This window comes from Acanthisitta chloris, unplaced genomic scaffold, assembly GCF_000695815.1.
Source record: "Acanthisitta chloris isolate BGI_N310 unplaced genomic scaffold, ASM69581v1 scaffold3752, whole genome shotgun sequence".
In the NCBI taxonomy this organism is placed as follows: Eukaryota; Metazoa; Chordata; class Aves; order Passeriformes; family Acanthisittidae; genus Acanthisitta; species Acanthisitta chloris.
The window spans coordinates 5,680-30,079 of NW_008662019.1; the positions used below are offsets into that span (position 1 = coordinate 5,680).

At 34.6% G+C, this 24,400-nt stretch overlaps 1 protein-coding gene across 1 annotated transcript in view; it reads left to right on the plus strand.

Moving 5' to 3' along the window:
* LOC103798174 (zeta-sarcoglycan-like) overlaps window positions 1-24,400 on the plus strand; it is a gene marked incomplete at its 3' end in the record, with an annotated part of 103,526 nt that overhangs the window by 5,539 nt on the left and 73,587 nt on the right. The window contains exon 2 of the mRNA XM_009070423.1: window positions 22,435-22,536. Within this exon, the coding sequence (XP_009068671.1) occupies window positions 22,435-22,536 (102 nt within the window). The remainder of the gene's footprint in view (window positions 1-22,434; window positions 22,537-24,400) is intronic.

Sequence of the window (24,400 nt, forward strand, 5' to 3'; positions counted from 1 at the left end):
TATTCTTCTAGTCTCAGAATATTGGTATTATTACTCAAAGGATTTTAATGGGTATTTAAAGATATATATATATATATATGCATGTATGTCTTTATTTTTAAAGGCACAAATACTGAACAATTTCACTAAGAACAGCAAAAACCTGTAAGGTGATAGTTCATGTGGAATGTGTGGTTTAACTTCATTGGCTCCTTTCAGAAGATGAGGGGCCACACTTTTAGCTCTGAACAGTAGAGACAGTTGGGTACTCTGCACAGTAAAAATAAATCCATAGGTGTGATGAAACTATACTGTCTACCTTGTTTGAAAGAAAAATATTTTCTTAAAGTTACAGCTGGGATGCTCTTTTTTTTTTCAAGTTTTTCTTTCTCTGGATGATTTCTGCGTGATATAATCTCCTTACTGTCTTGCCTCATTACTTATTGTTTTACAAGGATTATTGTAATGATTACTTGCTTTAGTGGTCACAGTGAATAGAGAAAACATCCCCAGGAATGTTTCACTGAGAGTTATAAAGCTCTCGTGGGGATTCACAATTCCAAAGCCACGAACTGCCGATGAGTGCAGTGTGATGCAATTTAGCTGACAATATAAACAAATATTTTGTGTGGGTTTTGATTTGATGGTTTGGGGTGTTGTGGTGTATTTTTTGGTTGGTTTGTTTGTTTGCTTAGTTTTAAAATTTTTTCCTTTATCATAACTCAGTTATGTCAGCTATAGATTTGAAAAATTGACAAATTCATAGAAGAAAACTTTGCCAAGGATCATTAAACAGAACAATATCTCCTGTAGCTCAAAAAGTACTATTATCTGGTTGTTAGCTGTTTCACTCTGCCATCCTAACCACTCTAGTGGTCCGCCAAATTATTCTCCTGTTTGTGTGTGTGTGTGGGTTATGTTTTCTGTGAATACTATGTGAAAATAGTTGCCAAGAATCATTTGGTCAAAGCTCCAGTTGCGTTTCATGGTGTTGTGTTGGCTGATGAGAAATAAACCAAGGTGAGGCAAAGGCAACAGTCACTGTGTCTGACTGACTTGTGTCTACCTGTGGCATTCAGGAGTTCAAGGATGTTAGGCAGTAGTCTGCTTTTTTTTTTTTTTCTTTTAGAGGTAATTTCTCCTATTTATATAAATGTAATAATAAATCATCTAAACAATGTCATTTAATTTTAAATAATGAGAAAGTAAAGTAAACTTATTTTAAGAGTTACTAGCACTCTAGAGTATACAACCGTGTGTCAAAGTCATACATTATTTCCTTTTATTTTTTTTGTATACATACTTGTACAATCCACAGTTCTCCTGACAAAAAAAATGAATGCACATATTTCCTCTGCTTAGACCCTTACACCAACCATTTAAGTGACCTCAACTTGAACATAGGGCTTAGGGTTGTTTTCAGACTTGTAAGTACCTCATCTCAGATAGACATCACAGGCACACAGAATATTTATTTCTCAGTTATTTCATTTGTCACTATTTAATATTCCAGCAGTCAGGGTCACATTTCTCTCCCAGGTCTGGAAAGGGAAAAAACACCCAGACAAACAGAAAGCAGATGGTAAGTTCTTAGTTACACAAATGAAGTTGCCTGTTCAGTGGCAATTCTTCCCAAGCTTTCACTGGTCTTCCCAGCCCAGGGATCAGAGGTCACTTGAAGCTGGTGAGTGTGTTACACAGGGTGGGTGTGAGGCTTGTTGTAGTGGGAGAGAGAACTTAAAATGTCCCAGCAAAGGAGTGACACTTAAATATAGAAGAAAATTTATAACTGTTACAGAAAAATGCTCTGTAAGGCAAGATTCCTTTGTAACCAATATATAGCAAGCTAGTTGTTAAAATGGATTTTCATAGTGAGACTGTAGTGATGAAAATTCATTGGCATGCAAAGAAAAATGTGTCCATAAATTTGTGTTGCCCCAACTTATATATTTTCGCTGAGATCTTGATTTTCCCAGGCCTTGAAGGACTGTGTTAGGAAAGGTTATTCTGAACTGTGATACCATCTGTCCTCGGGGCATCTGTGTGGGGTAATACTGGATCTTTTTGTGCTGGAACAGGCATAGTCAATGAATGATAAAAATTAATAGGGAGTTGCTTTTCTAAAAAATAGAAATGTGGCTTCAGCAATATTGACTTTTTTTCCTGAAAATGTGCAGACACCCATGTAACAAGGTGTATTCCATAATCATCCTTCACTTAGATCTAGGACATTAAAAGAAAAAATGCCATGGTCTTTTTTCAGTGAGTGCAGTAGATTTTAATTTGGTTTTCTACAAGCTTCATCAGACTTAATGTAGCATTATATATGACTACTGTAAAAAGATGAAGTCCTACACAAATGTGTTTTCTTCTCAGTGTCTCTTTTTCCTTCTACCCCTCTTGATGGCCCAGATAATTTACTTCCTCTAAATTTTTGAATGGCTGCAAAGTGTAATTTTATAAATTTAATTACCAAAAAACTAAGTGTTGAGATGATTTCCCTAGCTCTTTGTGTCACAGAAACTAATATTTTTCTGAAGATTATTAGCTGAACTCAGAAATAGAAAATATTTCCCCTTTGAAGTATTTTCTAAATAGATGTACCATTCCTTGACTAATTTTTTTCCTGTTTTTTATGATGTGTCCCCAGTGTCATGACCTCTTACATTTGAAATTTAAATACTGTATTTGTGGTACAAGAACATTTATTTACAGGACAGAGGATGTTTTATATAGTACACTCAAACCTATATATGCTCATTTATTGTGTGAGGGGCAAGTTACCTTGCCAAACTCTTCAACATCAGATGAAGGCTAAAAGATTTCCAAGCTCCACATGAAACAGGAAAACAAGGAAGGTATTTAAGTCCTTCAGACCTTTAAATGTTTCTTTATTGTATGAAGGAGATGGAAAAGATCCAATATTACATGTCCTAAAGTTTTGGATTTTCTAACTGCAGAAATTAACAGCAATAGATAAAGTAATTGTACACAACCTTACTTCCCTTATCTGAATAAAGTTATATTTGTTATGAATGAAGGCAATCCAGTTTTCCTCTTCAATGTGGAAGGTTTTCTGTTTTCCACTCCCTGTTATTTTGATGAAGATAGTATACTGTCTATATTTATAACACAGTATATGTTTCAGAACTTCTGAAACTTGAGGCCAGTGCTTAGTCATATATGAAACTATGGGTTTGGAATTTATCAGGGAAGTCCTGAAAACCTGGGGCATGCTACTATCCTACTCCATCCACCTGTATCTAAATTCCCACTTCAAATATAGCATGAAACTCTCCTCATTGCATCTTGAGAATAAAATATTGGAGAAATGGATCATAGCATGGAATAGCTATGCCTTATAAAGAATGAGTCTCAAACATGGAAGAATAGATAAGGAGCTATAAAATGGAATGGAAACATTAAACACATTACTTCAAATTACTTCTAAACACATTTGAACTGTGGAGATTGCACCTGGGCAAATGTGTGTATAGATTAAAGAATGCCTAGACCAAGTAATAAAAGATAGATTCATCAGTGATCATTAAACACAGTGATCAAGGTTTCACCTCAGAGCCTTTACAGATGGGCAAGTATCATTCTGTACTGTTCCTATTTTATTGTTTTTCTAATCAAATGCTGCTGACAGCTGGCAGGACAGGGTGCACTGCTGGACAGACCTTGGGGCTGAGCCAGTATGGCAGTTCTTGAATTCTTGAAACTTCTTCTAAGAATATTAAAATGTTAATCCTAACATTCTATATAGGATAATTTTTTAAGCAGATTCAGAACTTCTGGAGGGATTTTTTCTCTTTGTTATATGTATCTATATTGTTATACAAGCCCCTCTAACACCCATAACTGAATGTGTCAGTTTTGATGTTTTTATTCAGATATCTTTCTAGCTTTTTGGTTGTGTGTTTGTTTCCATTTTTCTGGTAAAAGCTTTTTGACTTTGACAGATCAGCAGTTGATCAGACCAATATATGTAGCCTGAAAGGCTTGTTAATAACCAACTTCTTCATGGGCATTTCAGAAGGAAGTGGTGAGCTGAACAAATTGCTCACAGTAGTCATTCCTAATATATACATTTTCTGGGGACTGACATAAAATAGTGTTTAAACAATTTCTATTCTTCACACCTCTCTCTTTCTCCAAGGGGGAGATTGGATCTCCTGTTCATTTTGAATCTGCTGTACTGTTCATGTGCTGTACTCGTATGATGTGAACAGGAGAACCCTGGAAGTATTGGAGATCACTGGACTACAAAGAGATTACATCTTTAGCTTAGCTGTTATGACCCATTATTTCTACCCATTAGGGTGTGAGATAATGTCAGAACAGGATTCTACCCCCCAGGGTATCTCATATCGTATGTTACTGGTAAGTTCTTCACATACAGAAGTATAAGCTATTTGAGACTGATGTGATCTTTCATTTTAGTCCTTGGCGTGAGATAATAAAATTTACACTTAAAATAATAGTAATAATAATAATGAGTGCCAAAAATCTTAATTTTTTTTTTCTAAACAGGGTGCATTCCAAAATATCACATTTCCCTTAGCTAGGGAAGCCTGTTTTCCATCCATCTTTTTATATATATATATTTATACACTTTATGTGGTTTTATACATATGTATATAATACTGTTTGGAGTTCCTGTCTCTTCATTTTGTTATGAATTAGCATAGGCATTTAACATAAAAAAGAAAATGCTGGAAACTAGTGTAAGTGATGAGTGTTCATGTCTTCCATGCTTCAGGCAAGTTACGGTGATATAGTATAAACAGAACATAATGTAATTGCTTTCCAGCTCGAAAATAATTCATCTAGCATTTTACAGGATATCATTTTCTCAAAGCACTGAAAGAGTAAGCAACATCTTTTATTAAATTCCTTTCTAAATCTCAAAATTGCCCTGTAAGGAATATTTTAGCAAATATTGTTGAACTTTTTTTTCTCCTTTGAGAAGACAGAATAAAAGTGTAAATACTGTGTTAGTCTCTTAAAGGTGCTTCAGTACATAGAGGCTTTTATTTTGCTTTTATGTGGGAGCTATGATATGCATGTACTCAGATGTTAGAAAGTTGATGCTTTCTGTCTTGTTTGGGTCACCTTAATTATCCCTTCACTCAGTCAAGCAAAGGATCTTTTCTTCTCTCATGGTGGGTCTGATTCTTTAAGGAAAACCCAAAAGAGACCTGAGAAAGCATTACTGTAGTTATTCTCTAGCCAAATACTCAGCATTCATAATAGAGACTATGTAAAATGCAGTATTATGTACTGTTCGATAAACTAATAGTGATGATCAATGCATTTTAAGACTTGTGACATAATTTTATATTACTCTTTCTTATTTGATACAAAATGAAATAGTAATTGATGCATTTACAAGTTTAAAAACTGTCTGGTCAACTTTGGAGCATAAATAGATGTCATAATCTCTCTGGTGATTTAATCATCAGCTTTTTTATTGCTGATCTGTAGCTGATGCCAGAGATTATTATTATAAGATGATAGCTGCTTATGGGCATAATGTAAATGTTGGATGTGTGAAATTTTTTGAGAAAGAAAAATTGCTAAAAGTACATTACAACATCACACAGATCAAACATTCATATAGATGCTGTGTTAAAACAAACAATCAAAAATTAAACCAACCTTAAATGGAAGTTATTTTGCTCGGGACAAAACCCATTGACAGTGCATTAGGTTGAGGGATGTTATCTTGAAAGAAACCCTTTAGAAAAGAGTTAAAAATCATAACCTGATGTAGCAGGGCAACAGACTGGTGTTATTGTGGAAAATATTGAAAAACAAAGAAATCAAACCAAACCTAAAAATAACCCTGAACAGCCCAACTCTACAAAACCCTATATTGAAAAAAACAAACCCCAAAAAAACAAATGAAGAACTTTACTGATTTTAATCTGGGGTTGATGCCCCAAAGGAAGTACTGGGGTATTTCTTGGTTTTTTCCTCCCAAAAGAATAATAAGCTGAAAAGAACTTTAAGGTTCAACTGTGGACATCTGCAGTAATTTGAAAATCAGTTTTAAAATTAAATGCTTAAGGAGCTCACCTTATTCCTCATATTAAAGGAGGGGGCACTTATTTGTGCTTTAGATGTACTGTCTCACTTATTAGGCTCTGAGATAACTCTCCATCTCATCAAGAATGTGAAAGGCATTAGAGATTTTTATGTAAGGCTGGTGCATGTTGTTTTGGCAAGGCAAAACCTACCTATAACTCTGTAAATATACTGACTAAGCAATCCCTGAAATGTTTACTTTTTAGCTGAGAATTTAGCCACTTGAATTCCCTGAACTCAGGGGACTGTGTTGAAATTCTTGTGAAAATTGTTATTGTCCTTAATTGTTTTTCATTGCCTCAATTTTCTCATAACCATGGCCCCATTAAGAATAAAACACAAACCTGTAGTGTTAGTCTGGGAAAATTTCATCCCTTGCCTTCAGGTAGAAAGGAGTAAATTTCTCCAAATCCCAACTATTGGTGCTAATCTTCAACTGAAATCATCGCTACAAACTCCTTAAATTGTTGTGTATGACATAATTTAAGTATCTGCTTTGCTTAACTTGACTCCTTGAAATGCCTAATACTGAAGAATCAGACATGTTACATAAAAGGAATGTACAGCTGTGATGTTGTAAGGACTGTGCAAATGAGTCCTGCACTCTCTACCTCCAACTAAATCTCTGAAATAACATTCTTAATGTTATTGATAATTCATGAGCATTTCATGAACAACTTATTTCCTGATTTTATTTTATTTTTTATTCCTGCAAAATCCGCTGAGTTAGATTATGCAGTGCTATCACTAGATTTTGTTATGATTCTTGGGTGCTTTTATTCAGGCCTGATTCAGAGCCTTTTCACATATTTTTGACTCTGTAGGTTTTTCTAACCAGAAAATAAAAGAGCATTTGGAAGTTAATTTCTGAAAAAGAGTATCATCTATACTTACAGAAGTATAATATAATTATACATATGGTATATAATGAGATAATAATGTAATAATTTTCAGAGACTTTGAATAAATTTGTGTTTCTTCCTCATCACCCTTTCCCTGCCCCTTGCTCTCTCCAGATTTCTGTTTAAAAAATATCATATTCCAGATTAAAATTATTGCTAAATCTAAATATTCCTTTCTAGATAGGATTTTTTTGCCTGATTATACTTCTGCATATTTAGAGAGGGGAACATCCCCTAGAATTATTTCAACTGTAATATGGCACCTGGGCTAATGTACAAGCCAGACTGATTTATGTCTTTTGCAGTCTCTACTATGGTTTGGAATGTCAAATATTTTATGATAACAGTAATGTTGAATTAAAACAATGTAATCCCTATATCTATGAAGAAAATTTTGATGTCTTGTCATCTTAATGGAAAATGCCTTTTCTTTTTTTTGTCTCATAGAAGATGCTTTATGTGCATTGTAAATATCTAATCTTCTTGCAAAGCATATTGATTTACCTAGTGAATAGGTGGCTTACTTAAACTGAACAGCACAAAGCCTTTCTGATAAGTTCATATAATTTGATGGGTTTAAACTGGAAAGATACTCAAGTGGAAGATTTATGACACTCCTATATTTCAAAGGGTATCCATCAAAGCATACTTTGCACCCTTATTTTACATTTTAATAGTTGAGTTGTCTTTGTCTTATGAATAATTAATGCCACTAAGAATTTAACATCTGAAATGATAAATAGCACTCGATGGTAATAATGTATTGTTTTGGTGCTAAGAGTGCATAATATTAACAGCTGGAATTCAAAAGGCAGAGTAGAATAAACTGTATCACCGCTTGATTTATTATTATGGAAAAATGGAGAGATCAAACTCCAGGGTCTCATCACATGGTACTTCAGTGCTGTCAACCTTTTTTATATGTAGAAGATGCTTCAAACCTGTCTTTTGTGTGTGAGAGCCTTTCTACACTTCAAAGCCTTCTCCACATACACCAGTGAACTGTCCTTTCCTACAAACTGGCAGTGGCAGTACAGACTGCAGTATTTCAGAAAGTCTGTTCGTGAATGCTCAGCTACTCAAATCCTAACTGACTGGCATTTTGTCCCCCCTTCAAACTTCTATTACTTAACTCCAGGCTTATATTTTTGAATCACAGGGATTTAGTATTGAATTGTGGAATGGAGTTATGCACGTTAGTTGCATAGCTAGACTTTTTCTTTTCAAGTTATAATTTAATTTTGCTCCTCCCTTCGATTTTCATATAAGACAGACATATGTGGCACTCACTTTTTCTCTGCACTACTTCTAGCTGTGTTTTATCTTTCTGCTGTGTATCACCTTCATACCATCTCTAAATTAAATAAATCTTTTTTTCATACTTGATTTTTACATGCAAGGTTTTAATTTCTTTAATTGTTTGGGGTTTTTTTCCCCATTTCTATGTTATATTATCTTACAGGAATAAACATTTTTCAAAAGCATACACCTTTTTTGTAGTAGTAAATATATAGAGATTCTTCAAATGAAATTTTTTTGCAAAGACTCACAGGAATATTGATAGAAGGAACATCTTGAAGTCCTTTGTCCCAGCCTCCTGTGTGAAGTGTCACAAACACCAGAGCAGGTTCAGCTGATAGCCTGGAAATCTCCATGTATGGAGCTTCTACAGTGTTTCTCAACATCATGCTCACAGAATCTTTCTCTCTTAGAAAAATAGATTTTCCTAGACTTGTAGGGTGCAACTTGTCATGATGAATCTTTGTTATATTGCCGTAGTTGAGGCTACACATGGCTTAAGGACTTCCCTTTTTAATGCACTGTTTTAAAAACACAATATAAGAAACTATTTTTGCTAATTTTAAAATTTTTATTTTGAGCTAATATTCTTTGCCTGTTTTTTTTTAACTGGGGTTTGTGCAGGGGAATGTAATGCACTTCTGTTCTTCTTTGCAACTAGAATTTAGTAAAGAGTAAGAGTGTCCTGAGAAAATAAACTTGGATCAGAACAACAATTGATTTGTGTAGATTATTTTTATTTTTTTTTCTATATATAATATCATACTGATGGGGTGTTCACTCTTTTTTTTTTTTTACAGTCTTTATCTCATTTTCAGGAAAGATGTTTTGAGAACAATGACATTGTAGAGAATATTTACAGAATTAGTAAAATACAAGCAAATATTATTTCTGCACTTTGATGTTATCCTTTTATTCCAAGGATGGAAAGAACAGGAAAGCTAGTTTCAGGTTGGGGGTTTTGTTTGGTTGGTTGGTTGGTTTTGTTTTAAGATGTGTGTGCCATTTTTATGCATGGTAATATTAGAAACTTGTCATTTTAGTAATTTCTAAATGCCTTCACTCCTCCTCAGTATTTATAGTTAATCATTAGCATGTATTGTCATTAAAAAACATTAATTTTGACAAATACTGATGTCAATACGTAATAAAATTAATCTATTAAAGCAACATATAATCTATTTCAGACGTCTGTGATATAGTGATATATTTAGTCTGTGTCAAAGGTAATAAAATAGATGGATCTGCTAACAATTTTTAGTTATTTAAAACTGAAGCAATATGATATACCAAAGTAGAAGAAAAAAAATTTGACATAGAACATATACCTATTAATATTCTGTTTTATAACTTTTGCTTCGATTTAATTTCTTACACATGTAAACAGAGACTCTAATATCAGAATGGTAATGCATATATTTTATCTCAGAGTCTGTAAAGTTAAGACACTAGATTTTTTTTTTATTTTTTTGAGGAATGTGCTAAAACATACTGAATGTTAGAGACTAGAAGGCAAAAGAGTAGTCAGGATTCTGGTATCTTGTTTCTTGTTTTAATGTAGTCTTTTATGCACTGTATGTTCATATTTGTTGGGTTACTTTGGATTTTTTTTTCTCCTGATATCATTCAGTGGCAGCTTTAGTTCATCACATAATTGTAAAATACATTCTTGAAATATACTGTGGATTCTTAAATATCAAGAAAATTTGTTTGTAGTGTAGAATACTTCAGCTAATGCAATCTGTATTCCTAGCCTGGGAGCTGTGTAGGAGTGCAGATACTCAATATTCTGTGGCTGTATTTGCCAGTGTGATGCTCATGAAATAGCAGTGAAAAATGCAATTAAAATTTGAAAACACGTTCTGGAAATGGTGAATGGGATTTGCCTTTCTAAAAATGTCTTAAATTCTCATTATAACTGAGTTCTTTAAGCTCTTTATGGCATTGAAAATCAGGAGCTCAGAGATAGAATACTTTGGGATTTGGGGTTAACATCATATTTTTCCTTCTCCTTTTCTTATTATTATGTAAATTGTTTATGCTGAAGTTGGGAATTAACATGGCTCAGAATGTGTGCAAACTGGCTTTATTAAGATTGGGTTAGGAATGTGGGGTTAGGATACTTTTCAGAATGAGTATGGTATTTATCAAACCACTTAAGTGTAACTTCTTGAATATTATTATAAAAATGTGTACAAAACAGTGGAAAATATTACCAACAGAAATTATGACTTATCTATTTCTTTATATCATGGGATCAACAGTCAGTACCTACCTGAGACAAAAACTTCTAACAAAATTCTGGGCAAGCTAAGTGGAAATATAACTAAATAAAACTGAATAGATGAAGAAATCTGCTCTATTTCTGTGTGGATATTATGATAACTCTTGGGTCTCTATTTTAAGAATATGAAATCTGAAATAAGTTTCAAATTTGAAATAGGATTCACATTTGACCAGGTTGTCATTACAGGGCTGATATTCACTAGGGAGAAGGAAAAAAAAAAAAAAAGAAAAAGCACTAGTTCTCATCCTCTGTCACATTTATTCACTTTTATTAAAAAATACCCAACTTTGTTAGGATATAAAAATTCAGATATTGAAAATTTGGTTACATGTATTTGCCAAAATACTGACTAAAAATTCATGACAAAAATCTTAGTGCCTTCACCTGACCCAAGATTTTGCACACTGTAGGCACTAAAAGCCTCTCCATTTCTTTGTATGCTGTATGATAGTTCTGTATATTCCAGGTTTGAGTCTAAGTCCATGACAGTAGGTTTTGGTTTTTTACTATATTTATAATACAAAAAAATTGAGACAGACTCTTTAGTTTTAAACTTAAGTGAAGTGCACCTATAGAACTTGTTTTGCTGTAGAGTTGATCAGGCACAGAAAAAGGTTGCCCAAGGAAATTGTGGAGTCCCTTTCCTTGCAGGCAAAGTCCAACTGGACAGTGCCCTGAGCAAGCTACTATTAAGTGCTCTGAGCATCCAGGTGGCTGGAGGAGTTAAACTCCAGAAGTGCAGTCCAACTGCTATGATGTGTTTCTACTGCTGTCTTACTTGACTGAAGGAATATATGCATAACTATGATACTGCATGAAAATGTGTTCTGTAATCCACTTCTGAGTTTCCATGTTTCCTAGACATTATTTTCAGCTGTGTATGACATAAATTGATATGTTTGCATACCAGGCATATCAAATGTTATACATGTTTTCTTTGGAAGTTTGGTGCCCTTTCCTGTGTTTGTGTGATTCTTGCTGCCAGAGCATCCTTTCATTCATTTAGTGGAGGTGAGAGGAGCACATGGGTCCTCTCATGCACTTTTTCCTCAGAGAAATTCTTTTTTTAGTTATTTTCCACTTAGATATAACACACAGTGCCTGTCGCTTCCTGACTGAATTTCAGTATTGGCCCAACAGATGCTCAGAATGGAAGAGATGCTGTGAAATTTTGTGGCAGGGGCAAATGATCAAGTGAACATCATTAAATTAATGACTTCCAACTTCTCAGTTGTTCCTTTGTAAGAGGAAGAGGCAGGGTAAATGAGACACAATATGTAGAGCTTGTCCAGGGGGTAACTGATGGTAGATTCAGAACTGACAAATGCAAGAGGATATAGCAGAGACCCTTGACCATGAACTGGCACTATGACTACAATATATTGAATCTTTTATGAGACCAATGAAGTTGATAGGGATTGAAAGATGGAAAAGGGCAATCATTATTAATTTAAAAACAAACAAAAAAATGTCAGGCAGGTGAAATGGCCAATTCAGAAAAGTGCTGAAGAGGGATACAACAGTTGAATGAAGAAAATATGTATTCAACCATAGGTCTTGGTATAATATAAAGGAATGCCCTTAGCATAGGGCATCTATGCAAACTGGTTATTGAACTCAACACCTTTAGCCTTTTAAGTGGCACAAGAAGCAAAAGAACACAGGAAGTCTCTGTGGTTTGAGCATTTGGTCAGTGCATGTGCACTTGGTACTTGCTGTGGGACTTGCTTGTGCTGCAGATCACACATTGATTGAGACCTTTCTGTTCCTTTTAGAGACTGTTGCTGCACTTTGAACAGATCTTCTGATTTAATTTCATCCAAAAGGAATTCCCATCACATGCAGAAACACTGCCCCACAGTCTGAGTCAACATGGAGTAAGTGGGGAAATGAGGGATTGATGCACTCTACTGCTCTAAGCTATGTCACTGTTGTAGACACATTAGCTAATACTTTGTCATTTGCTGATTTTGGGTGCCTCCAGTTGAAGTTAATTATACTCAGCTGGCTTGAAAATACCTCGATTATACAAGTATTCATAAATGAATTCATCCTTTCCTTGCAGGATCTTAATCCTTTATCACTGGTGCACCAATTAAAACAGAAATTCAATTTATGTTGACCCTTTGACTAAAGAAGAAACTTGTAAAGCATGGGGGAAGAAAGCATAAAAAATGTCAATATTCTTCAGTATGTATCAGAAATCTTTCTCCTCTTTTGGTTAAATTAGTTTGTTAAAGAGCTACCATTTCACTCTAATTTCTTTAGACCTTAGGCAAGTCTCCCAGAAAATTTTCACTGAGAGTTTATTTACTGAACTTTGCCTTCTTGAAATACATCACTTTTAGTTTGAGTTAAATTCTTTCTAATTTAACTTTCAATAATTCTGTCCTTTTGGGACCAATGTCAACTATATTACCACTTGATCTTCACATTCTTAGCTGTTTCTTCTCTGTCAGTTGGAGGCAAATGGGAGGCAGTTCCTACCCTTATTACTCTTTTCATGATAGCATTTCAGAAGCTTCCTCTTCATCCTGTCTACTGCTGAATTCACAAAGGATGTTAGTCAGTAGCTTACATTATCACTGCCCTAGTTTACTCTTCACAAATGCATCATCTACTTGATCCTTCTGGACTTCAAGGGAAATTCCAAAGTGGCAATGTTTCTGTGGTGGGTTTTTTTGTTGGTTGGGAAGTTGGTTGGTTTGCTTCTGGGATTTAGAAGCTTTTTTGTTTGGTTTTTTTTCTGTTGTTTGTTTGTTGGGGTATTTATTTTGTGTTGGTTTTGTCAGTTTCTAACTGCCCTTTGTGGTCACTTAGCAGTTCTTTTTCCCTTTTGGTCTGAAACTCAGAAGAAGTGGATTCACCCATACTCCCTTACTGCTCTCCCTCAACAAGATGTACTGCATGAATTTGAATTCTTCCTTCTCCTTCTCTCCCTAGATTGTTATATTATTGCTGTAATTACAAATGAGCTGCATGAGGTGATAGTCAGGTGGCTGTTGAGACTCAAATCTAGTGTAACTCATGATTGTTGGTGTTAGTGATGTATAGTTTCTTTTTCACCAACACTGAGATGGGTTCTATGTTTACTATTGGGGATTGGACAATTTGCTTCCCTAATCAGCTACTTCTCTGCAGGGTGTGCAGTTCATCCTACATGTCTGGTACTCCTGCATTCCTTCCCAGCTGGTCAACTATTTCACTGGAACTCCTCATGTCTAACACATTATTGATATCCTTTTGGATTGTATGGGCTTCTCTGCTTCATCACTTTGCTTACCAGTTTCCTAAAGGATATTTGGAGGGACTCTTTCATTCCTGGTTTCTGCTTTTAGAAGTGTGTAGGTCTGTGTTTCCTGGTTTGAGCTCAGAGCTGTAGACTGAGAGTCTCCTGATTCAGATGCTGTGCTTTTAAACGGGTGAATTGTGATACTAAACTCCTATCTAAACTCTCTTCTCCAATCAGACTCTTAAACAGCAAGATACTGAAATGCTGATTCACAGATACATAGCTTTCATTGTCCTTCAGCGATCAGGAGTTTAGCCACACCATAAGAAATTTATATGTGGGAACACACTATCATCCCTCAAAATGACACAGTAAATTTTTTAAAGTTTTCTTGTGAAATTAATACCTTTACAAGACATCTTCTGTTTGCCAGCATAACTGATAACTTCTCAATGACTGTTGCCATGCTGAGGTCTATGCAAGGAAATTAGGTGGTTCCCTTGAGCACTGTGGTTTTAACACTCCTCCAAAAAAAATGAAGGTTAGTATTTTAAATCTCTTTGGATTGCAGAGAAGAAACTTGAAGCTATCATTTAGGAGATGGGTTTTCTATTGAGCAGCCTGTTAGATTAAAGGAGGAGTTATTCTCAAGCAACTTTGTGGCATTCTTACACTTTCATTTCCTTTGCCCCAATAGCAAGAGAGTAGCAGGAAGCTACTTTGTTCCATGTATTTTATTGGGTGTATCAATGGAGCAAGATGTTGCTTATTGAAAGCTGTGTGGAACCTGTTTTGAAAAGCATGCAGTGTTTGTACTGAACTACTAAGTAACAGTCTAAACTTAGATACTATATAGACTGCAATGTTGCAGAGTCACACTTCTTGAATAGTAAAATTCTTAAACTATCCAATTCAATCCAACACTTTTTTCCTCACAGGAAAATAATCACTTTTGCTTTTGACAGTAATAGGTTGCTTAGACTGGACTGCCTTGAAAATTGATTTCTTTAGTGCTTTTTGTTACGGTGTGATCAAATAAGTAGTGTAATAGCTGCTACTTAATGCTATTTATTTTATTATAAGCACACTTTGCTGAATATTAGTGTTGGTTCAGGGAATACCTGAATGATGTGCTTGACTGTAGGTACCTCAGTACCTCCATGGTACAGCTCATGAGGTTATCATAAATTAAGCCTTGTAATGAATATAGAGTCACAATATAGGTAAATATTTAGGAAGGTACATGTGCCTTAATACATGAGTGTAAAATATCCAGTTTCTTTGGATGCTGAAATCTAAATCAGGGAATATTTTAAATATAGAACTCAAATCTGCAGATAACAACCCTAGCTTATGAGGTTTGTCTTAAAATGGTCCTCTTTTCTGATGGAACATCATGAATTTTCTGGTAATATTAAAAAATCTCTTGGGACAAATAATGTTGATGTTGGCAATGCAGAGGGGAAATTATTTAATATTATTTTCCAATAAAGTTTCCATTATTTATAGAAACTGGATTGTTACCAATAAGAGAGCAATCATTAGAGTAATATGATTATAACAGTCATCAATAGATTCTACTTGTCACAGACTAAGGAGGTAAAAATACACAGGGTAAGTACTCTAATGAACAGATAAAAGAGGAGCTATTTTCTAGCCAGTTTGTGGAGTCCAATCTTTAAAATAATTTGTTCTGATAACAATATCTGGTTTTAAGCATATAATAAAAAAGTAGCAGAATAATATTGCAATAAAAACCCAGACATGCTGAAATAAGCAAGTGAGATATCTTTTATCTGCTTAGCTATGTTAAGTTTTCACAAGCTATGCTTGTTCTGTGAGGGCTTTTTGTTTGTTTGGGGGATTTTTTGTTTGTTTTTTTTTTCTGGGTTTTTTTTACTTAGGTGTGGGTGAACTAAAGGCAGACTAGGAGCAATGTGAAGCATTAAGATGGAAAATGTCACAGTAAGTATGACAATTAACCCTGATTATTTAGTGTAAGTAACACTGCATTTGAAGGACAAAGAGAAGCATTGGATTTCAGGCTATGTATGAAGAAAATTTTTCTAACCATTAAAATAGTAGAGGCAATAATGCAAATTGACTAAAGAGAATATAGAATCTGCCTTTAAGGAAAAGAATACAAAGCAATCAAACCATTATGTCAGGAGTAGCTAAGGGAGAGATGATTTTGCAGTAGTGCAAGACAATAGTAGTCTTTTGCAGAACCTAAGACTAAGCCTACCCCTCAATTCAACACATGCTTTATTAATAGCAATAAATGCTTCCAGAAAGGTTACTAATGCCACTTGTTTTTTGTGCTGCCCCAATTAGAGTTTAGTGGCACAAAAGCTGAAGTTTTGATAGTGTCAGGCTTATTGAAAAAGCAAGGTGAGAACACAAAAAGCACAAATGATTTCATCACACCAACACAACCTATTTTGTGTATGTGACTGAGTGAATTGCAAAACATCTTCATGCAAAAATTATTTTAGTTTCTCAAGATCTAGACAATATCATTAGTTAGTGCAGTTCACTGGAATGCACAAAAAGGGTTGGTCCTAAAAATAGTTTATAGAGATTCCTAGAGAAATGGCAGAGCTCTGCCATTTTAACTAACCCATATGCATATACAACGAACATTGGGACAAAACAAGTTTCTTATTTTTTTCTTATAAATATTTTTCTTATAAATATTTCTTACAGTGTTATCAGCAAGGGCTTTTGTGTATAGAATACTCTTTTATTGTCTTCCAATATCAGTTTTTAGTTGTTCTTTCTGAAGTCAGGCAGCCACTTATTCAAGAAATAAAATAAAAGGATAACATATGATTAAATCTTCAGCATGGCTGAATTATTTTCAAGATGATGTGCTGAGATTACAACAAAGCCTTGAAGGTAGGGAAGCAGATTAAATAACCTGTGCAATTTATGTGGACAAAATAAACACACTCATATTCAATAATTTATTATTAGTCTAATTAAAAAATCAGCAGTATTACCAAAATACTGCTATTAGACCAGTTACATGATATGAACCCTTATTATCAAAAACATGGAATTATTGCAGCTTTCTTCCAGTAACGTAATCTTCTGGTAATGATAGAATTAAAAGCTATATGCATAACCTTCTGGTATCCAGTCCTTTCTTGGGTGTTAGATTTGCCCTTTTTGTGTATGGTACTATGAATAATCATCATGCTTTTCCAGAAGCAGTATGGAGTTGATGGTGAGGAGGTCCCCACCTTGGGTCCCACATCAGTTATCTTTACATATGCTGGCATATTTTGATTGTTTAAGTTAGTAGTAGTAGTAGTAGTAGTAGTAGTAGTAGTAATAGTAATAGTATGAATATTAATATTAATTTTTTCTTCTGTGCTCAATAAATACCATGTTATAGTCAAGTGGTGAAATATGCAGCTCATCCTGTAATAGTTACATTTAATGAACTTTGAGAAATATACTTTATTAACTTCCACAATAAGTAGAAAGAAGAGGTGTCCAGTTCTTGTCATGAATGGCACAGAGAAGTGTCTATTGCATAGATTGCTAGGCTTGTTCTTGCACACTATTTGTTTATCAGCAATTTGTACAGAATTCCTTATCTACTGCTTCTTCCTTAGAATGCCTCAGAGTTTAGGTAATTAAAAAAAAAAAAAGAAGAAAAAAAGGGATATAAAAAAAGAACAAAACTACATATTTCATCATATAGCAATGTGTGTGGCCCAGGATTAGTTAGGGCAGATTGTAGTTTTAGCCAACATCCTGATTTGTTGAGAAGCATTCATAGTTCTATCATATACTTTCTATTTGTAGTTGTCATAAAACATGCTACTTTAATAGTTTATTTGGCAGAAAGAAAACATACTTTATAGGTAATACACCCTTGTAGAATTCTCAGCATGTTGTCAAGAAATAACTTAATATTTTAAAAGATCATCCTGTCTGTTTAAAGACAGTGTGAATTAACTTCAGACCTACTTATATACCAGGATCATCTGAGAACATTAATCTCTGCCTTTTATATGCAGGGCAAAGCTTGGAACAGCTCTGAATGTCAGCATTAGTTGTCTGACTCCCAGGATTATGTCTTTGGTTTTTGTTTTGTTGGGTTTTTTTAATGCTATGACTCAAAGGTATACTCTCACGATTAGAGATGTAATCTAAGAATGGTATCAAATATTGATAGTGATTCATTTATCATTATTTTTATATAATATCTGTAAGACATATAATTTATGGGTGTAAAGTTGAGGGGGTGGTTTTTCTTAGTGTTTTAGGTACAAAAAAGAACCATATAAGTGAGGTAGGGTCACTGTTAGTTTGTTGAGAAAGGAAAATTTATACATGGTATAAAAACTGAAAGTAATCATAAATATTAAATGATCATAAAGAGGAAAGAAAGTGATGCAAAAACAATCACTCACAACCTACCACAAGCAGACTGAGGCCCAGTCAATTTCCAAGCAGTGCCCACCTTGAAAGAAAATCCTGGTTTTCTCCACCAACCCCCACCCACCCTGCCTCTTCCACTGCCACAACTTTTTGTTGCTGAGCATAATGTCACAGGTATGGAATATCCCTTTAGCCAGTTTGGGTCGTTTGGCTTAGCTGTGTTCCCTCCTAAATCCTTGCCCATCCCCACTCTACTTGTTGTGGAGTGGGTGGGGGTGAAGAGAAAGCCTTGACACTGGATGCATAGTTCAACAATAACCAGAGTGTTGAGTTATGAGCACTGTTTTAGCCAAATATCCAAAGCACAGCACCATACAGGCTGCTGTGAGGAGAACAAACTCCATCCCAGACAATCCCAGTACCCAAACTTAAAATTTACTTATTTAAAGAAGGTACTGGACTAGTTCATTCAAGTCCGGTTATGCACTTGAAAAAAAATCAAATCACACTAAAATGATAATCTGAGTATTGGTTACTCGGAAAGACTTAACTTTAAGGAGTTTATTTGGAAGTTTAGCAGGACCTTCCTCTAATTAATCTTTTAAATACTAATAACTTTTTCAGTAAGTTATGTTACCTCTGAAAACCCTCCAGTGTTTTTCTGTAACATCATATCTCTAACTCAATGAAACGAGAAAATCTTGCTCCAGCCCCTGTTAAAACTGGGTGGGGAGTTATTGATGAAGAAAACATACTAGGCAGTGATTCTTTGAATGGAGAGAGCCTCTTTAAGCACATAGTAGCACATGTCTAGCTATTTTCTTTATTTTGCTATTCAGCCTTATGTCAGTCATTACACACTTCAGGAAGTTATTGTCTGGGAGATGATTGCGTTTATCAAGCAATTGAGGTTGCAGTCACCCTGTTTCGGTTTTATGACACTGTTTGTGACTTAGGTAGTGTCTGTCTTCTCATATTGAACAATGTAATTTTACTGGAACTTCTGTCTGTGCAGAGTTTGTCTGCATTCAGTCTGTTGGACTCTGGTAAATTGGTATCTCACTGCTGAAGAAATGAAGTATGAGGGCTTAGAAATATCACCCAGAAAAGGGAAAGCCCTTCTGGATGCAGTAGGCTCTATCATTAGTTCTTTTCTGAGACAGGCAGTTTAATCTTGATATACAAATTAACTTCCCACGGCTGAAAATAGAGAAAATATAATAAAAAAATAGTGAACAAATTAATTTTTGTGCTTTTCATCCCTATCAGTTACATAAGAACAGTGTCACTTAATACAAAGCCACCAAAAAGATTTTGAAAATTAATAAACAGTTGTGAAGAACTGTGTAACTTCAGTAACAAATATGACAACAGTAGTTCAGGAGGAAAGCTGACAGTACTGTTCTCTAGGGTTTTAATGGAGTACAATAAACATGGAGCAAAGAAAATAATGTGGTGAAAGGAAAAGTGAGTATCTGCTGATTAAGAATAGTGCCGAACATGTGAGGAATTAGCTGAGATTCAGGAGGGTAAATATTACATATATTTATAGACTTTTATCGTACACATACATGCAAGATGGACCAGGTGGAAATTACCTAGTCAATCTTAATTTTAGCATTTCCAGTTTTCTGGAAGCTTGACTTTATATATTTTGGGGATATTTTTCACTTTCCCCCACTGCTCAGTTTTACTGTGAAATGTTATTTTGTGCCTGTCAGTTACAAACATTCCAGAGAAGTAGCTAAAACAACATACTGAATTCACCTTTTCAGTTAGAAAATCTGTTTATATCCAAATAGTTCAGTCCAATAATTCAGTACTTAATTTTGTTGAGTATTTATTCACTGCCAAAATAATATAGGATGGTAGTTGTATTTTCTCAGGTTATTCTTTTCTACTATGATTTTATATGCCATTACTATAGGATTGCTGAAATTGTGAATTAATGGCTATTAATGTAGGTTGCACATTCAAAACCATTGTAATTTCTTTATTTTCCTTTACAAAACCAGGCATCACTGTCTCACATTGGACTCTCTGTTAGAAAGCCTACAAATGCCTGAGGTTTCATATGTGGAATAATTTGTAGAAATGTCTTACTACTTGATTTAAGAAAAATGTATTAACATTTCACTTCTTTTGAGAAGCATTATTTGACAATTCAGCTGTCTTAGTGTGCTGCTTTTCACTGGGATAGAATTAATTTTCTCAATAGTGGCTGGTATGAGGGTATATTTTGGATTTGTGCTGGACACAGTGTTAATCATTCAGCGTTGGTTTTGTTGCTGCTGAGCAGTGGCTACATAGAGCCAAGGCCTTTTCTGGTTCTCATACTACCCCACCAACAAGAAGGCTGGGAGTGCTCAAGAAGTTTGGAGGGGACACAGCCAGGACAGCTGACCCCAACTGACCACAGGGATATTCTGTACCACATGGCATCATGATTGGCATATAGAGCTGGGGGAAGAAGGAACAGGGAGGGATGTTTGGAGTTTTGTCTTCCTGAGTCACCATTACACATGCTGGACCCTGCTTTCCTGGAGATGGCTGAACACCTGCCTGCTCATGGGAATCAGTGAATGAATTCCTTGTGTTGCTTTGCTTGCATGTATGGCTTTTGCTTTACCTATTAAAATGTTTTTATCCCAACCCACACGTTTTTCCTCTTTACCCTTCCACTTCTCTCCCCCACTCCACTGGACAGGAGGAAGCAAGCAGCAGTGTGGGGCTTTGCTCCCAGCAGGGATGAAACCAACTAGATATAGTTTGAATACAAATAGCACTTTTACTAACAAAAAAAAGCAGTTCTTGGCTTTATGTGATTGCATAAATCCAAGTTACAAATAAGTTACAAATTTTGCTAAATGTTCTATAGACTCTTACAAAGTCTGTATATTTCTCTTGGTGCCATATTACTTTAACAAGTATATTCAATATTATAGACTGCCTTAGCAGTAGCTTTTGTTATTTCATATTTTCTCCATTTTGTAAAGGAGTTACATTTATTTTCTAACTCTTGTAATCTCTGCTTTTGTAGTCACAGGCATCTAGGATTCTAGTCCTATAACTAACATGGAAAGGCATGATTCCCAACAGTATATTCTTTGGAAATCTATCATGGTGTGAAAAGCAATCTGTCACCATACCCTTGTTTTCTTTGGAAATAGTACCAGCTGAATATTGTATGAAGTGCAATTTTTTTTGTTGTCTTAAATAATTAGCGTTTTCATGGTATTGCTTCAGATGTGGATCCAGTGGTGTCAATCAGATATATGTCATACTGGCATCATTGTTTTAGAAAGGGAATAGCTATAGTACTATAGTAGCTATACTTACCTTTAGATAAGTATAATATCATTTAATTCAGTGTTGTCTTCCAGCTTCAGCTATACAGTGAGGGGCACAGCTACTTAGCTGTTTACAGCTGCCCAGGGGAGAGCAAGTGGAGATTACTTGTTTCACAGTTCAGCTAACAGAGCAGAAGTGCAATTTCTTACTGTTCCACTACACTAGAGTCAACGATGGCTTCCAAATGTGTAATTAGCAGTTAGGTTAAATTTGCTAATTTTGCACTTCAGTGTATCAAGGTGAATTCCACCAGCAGTATAGTGAAGAATTGTATTATGTCAGGAAACTTTTATGGTGGTGTCTTTCTTATTTCTATTCACACAAATAAAAAAACAAATAATCAAAAATAGCCCTCAACATTTTTAAAATTGTTCTTTTCACCAGAAACATGCTCTTAGTAGTGATGAGCAACTATTAAACCTCCTGTATGCTTTCTTCCTATATGATATTTTCTTATGTATTTTAATTACTGGGAAGAGCAGTGGATTCAAGATATAACAATGCATAGACTGCTTTACTGAATGTTTTATGTGTATTAGAGGTAATTAACTAACTTCTTACCTAGCAATTGTAATTAAGGATCTCGTTTCACCTCTACAGTAAAGGGAATACTTGTGATCTACAGTTGCATTGGTTGCACTATGACCTACCTTGCATTAGGTGCAGCCAAGAAATAATGTACATGGGTCATCATCAGGTCGCACAGTTAAATACCTCAATCCTAGGCAAATCTTTGTGTATAAATGTGCCCATCCACCTCCTGTCCAAGATCATGAAGAATACTGGGGACAGTGAGACAGCACTCATTGTTTTAAGGTGTTAGGCCAACTACTGTGTTCTTTTAACTTGTTCTGGATAAGGTTATTTCCTAAAGTGAACATTATTATTGATTGTAGGATGGAATGGGAAATTTGAGAGTCACTAAAAAAGGAATACGACTTGAAGGAATATCTGAGTTTCTACTTCCACTATATGTGAAAGAAATACATTCCCGAAAGGTAGGTGTTTTTCATCTTTATTTCTTAATTTACTGCTTATATAAATTAGTCTCTTCAGTCTCAAACTACAAAGTTTTAAGTCTTGCACCTCCTAAACGTGCAATCAGCAGAGGTTTGCTTTGAGAATACCTTAACAGTGAAAGCCTCCTTCATGTCAAAATGATTTATGTTTTTTCTGAAACCCTGCTTGCTTCTTAAAAGACATGTATTATCCTAAAGAAAGGAGATTCAAAGCATGTGTATTTTATACCTCAAATGACCTCAGCACTGGGAATGGAACATGAACTTGGAAAAACAAATTGGTGATAAGTGCAAAATACAGTGAAATATGGAACGGTTTTGTTCTTTCTGGTATTAGCTATCATGAGGGTTTTTTCTTTCTTTATTAATTTTAATTTTAATTTTTGTTTTGGTTTGTTTTCCTCATTAGGTAGAGGTAATCTTACTATCCTGCATAATGTCTCTAGGATTTAATTTTCAAAGCAAACCCTTTTTAATTTTATTTACATGTAATTGTTTTATTGTATAGCATCAGGTTATTACAGAAGAAAAAAGAAAACCAAGATATTATGTATTAAAAAATTCAGGCTATCTTGTTTTAACTCTTTAATTTTGACTCACTTGTGCTGTTTATATTAACACTGTCAATGAATTTTAAAAAAACCCAAACAATTTTGAAATACTGGAAATCCCTTTAGTTCTTTCTACCATGCAAGTGATGACCTGTGATCAGAGTGGAATGTTACAATAGTTTTCAGTCAATCACCTGCAGAGAATTTTAATATGCATAATGCAAAAGTTGACACAAATGAAAAGTATGTTGACCCTAAATACCTTTGTGGGAAATTGTCTGTTGAAATCTGTCTTCTATGTATATAAGAAAAGTTCAAGCATGTTCATAAGCGATATCATGATAGTTTCCCATTTCTCTTAATTAGTTCATGCTTGTGTTAATAAATCTATGAGGTAGTCTTAGTCCTGTTTTTCTGTAAAATCAAAATCTTTCTATGTTGAAGAGTACCAGTATTGTCTTAGATAATGAAAAATCTAAGTCAGAGTATATTCCACAATAATGTTGAATTTTGATCACTCTGTTGAACAGATACTTTACTTTTCAGTTTACCATCCATACAATTTGTTACAAAATCATGTTTATAATATTTTCTTGTATTAGTAGCTAAATATTAGTAACTTGCTAAGATAAATCTACAATCAAACATTTGGTAGTGAGTGCAAATGCAAATATCATAGCTTTGATATTGATCAGAATTCTGAGGTGGGGGAAAAAGAACGGACCAGTCAACATTTAAGTCCACAAATGAACATTTAAGTACCAAACACTGCTACCCAAGTGTACATCTATAAGGCCAGATTTTGCCTTCTAAAATTGTAAAGGCAACTACAAAAGGGAACTTTGGCTGTGAGATTATTTTGTCCTATACCACCTGGCCATGCAAAGTGTGAATAGCTCTAAAGTAGTTTCTGTAATATTCTAATATTTTCTTTACAATTTTGAAATTCTAGAATTCATTAAATTAACTGGAATACTTTGTCTTTTACCTATATCTACATATTTTAAGGGTTCTGTTAGACCTTAATATGTAGTACAACAAATTTATTTAAAATTACACTTAAAGCATGAAGCTCTTTAGCATGAATATTCTGATACATAGACTTTATGAAATTGGTGCAAAATTTCCAGACTGATAATGATGAAGAAAATCTTTGAAGCTGTAGGGATTTGTAATGTTTCTTCAGGGTATTTCCACAGGTGTGTGGCATCTGCCTGTGACATTAGCTCTTTTGTCACTTACAGAATTGATCTCGGTGCTGTAGAAAGGTAAAACTAAGCTAGGTTTTCTGA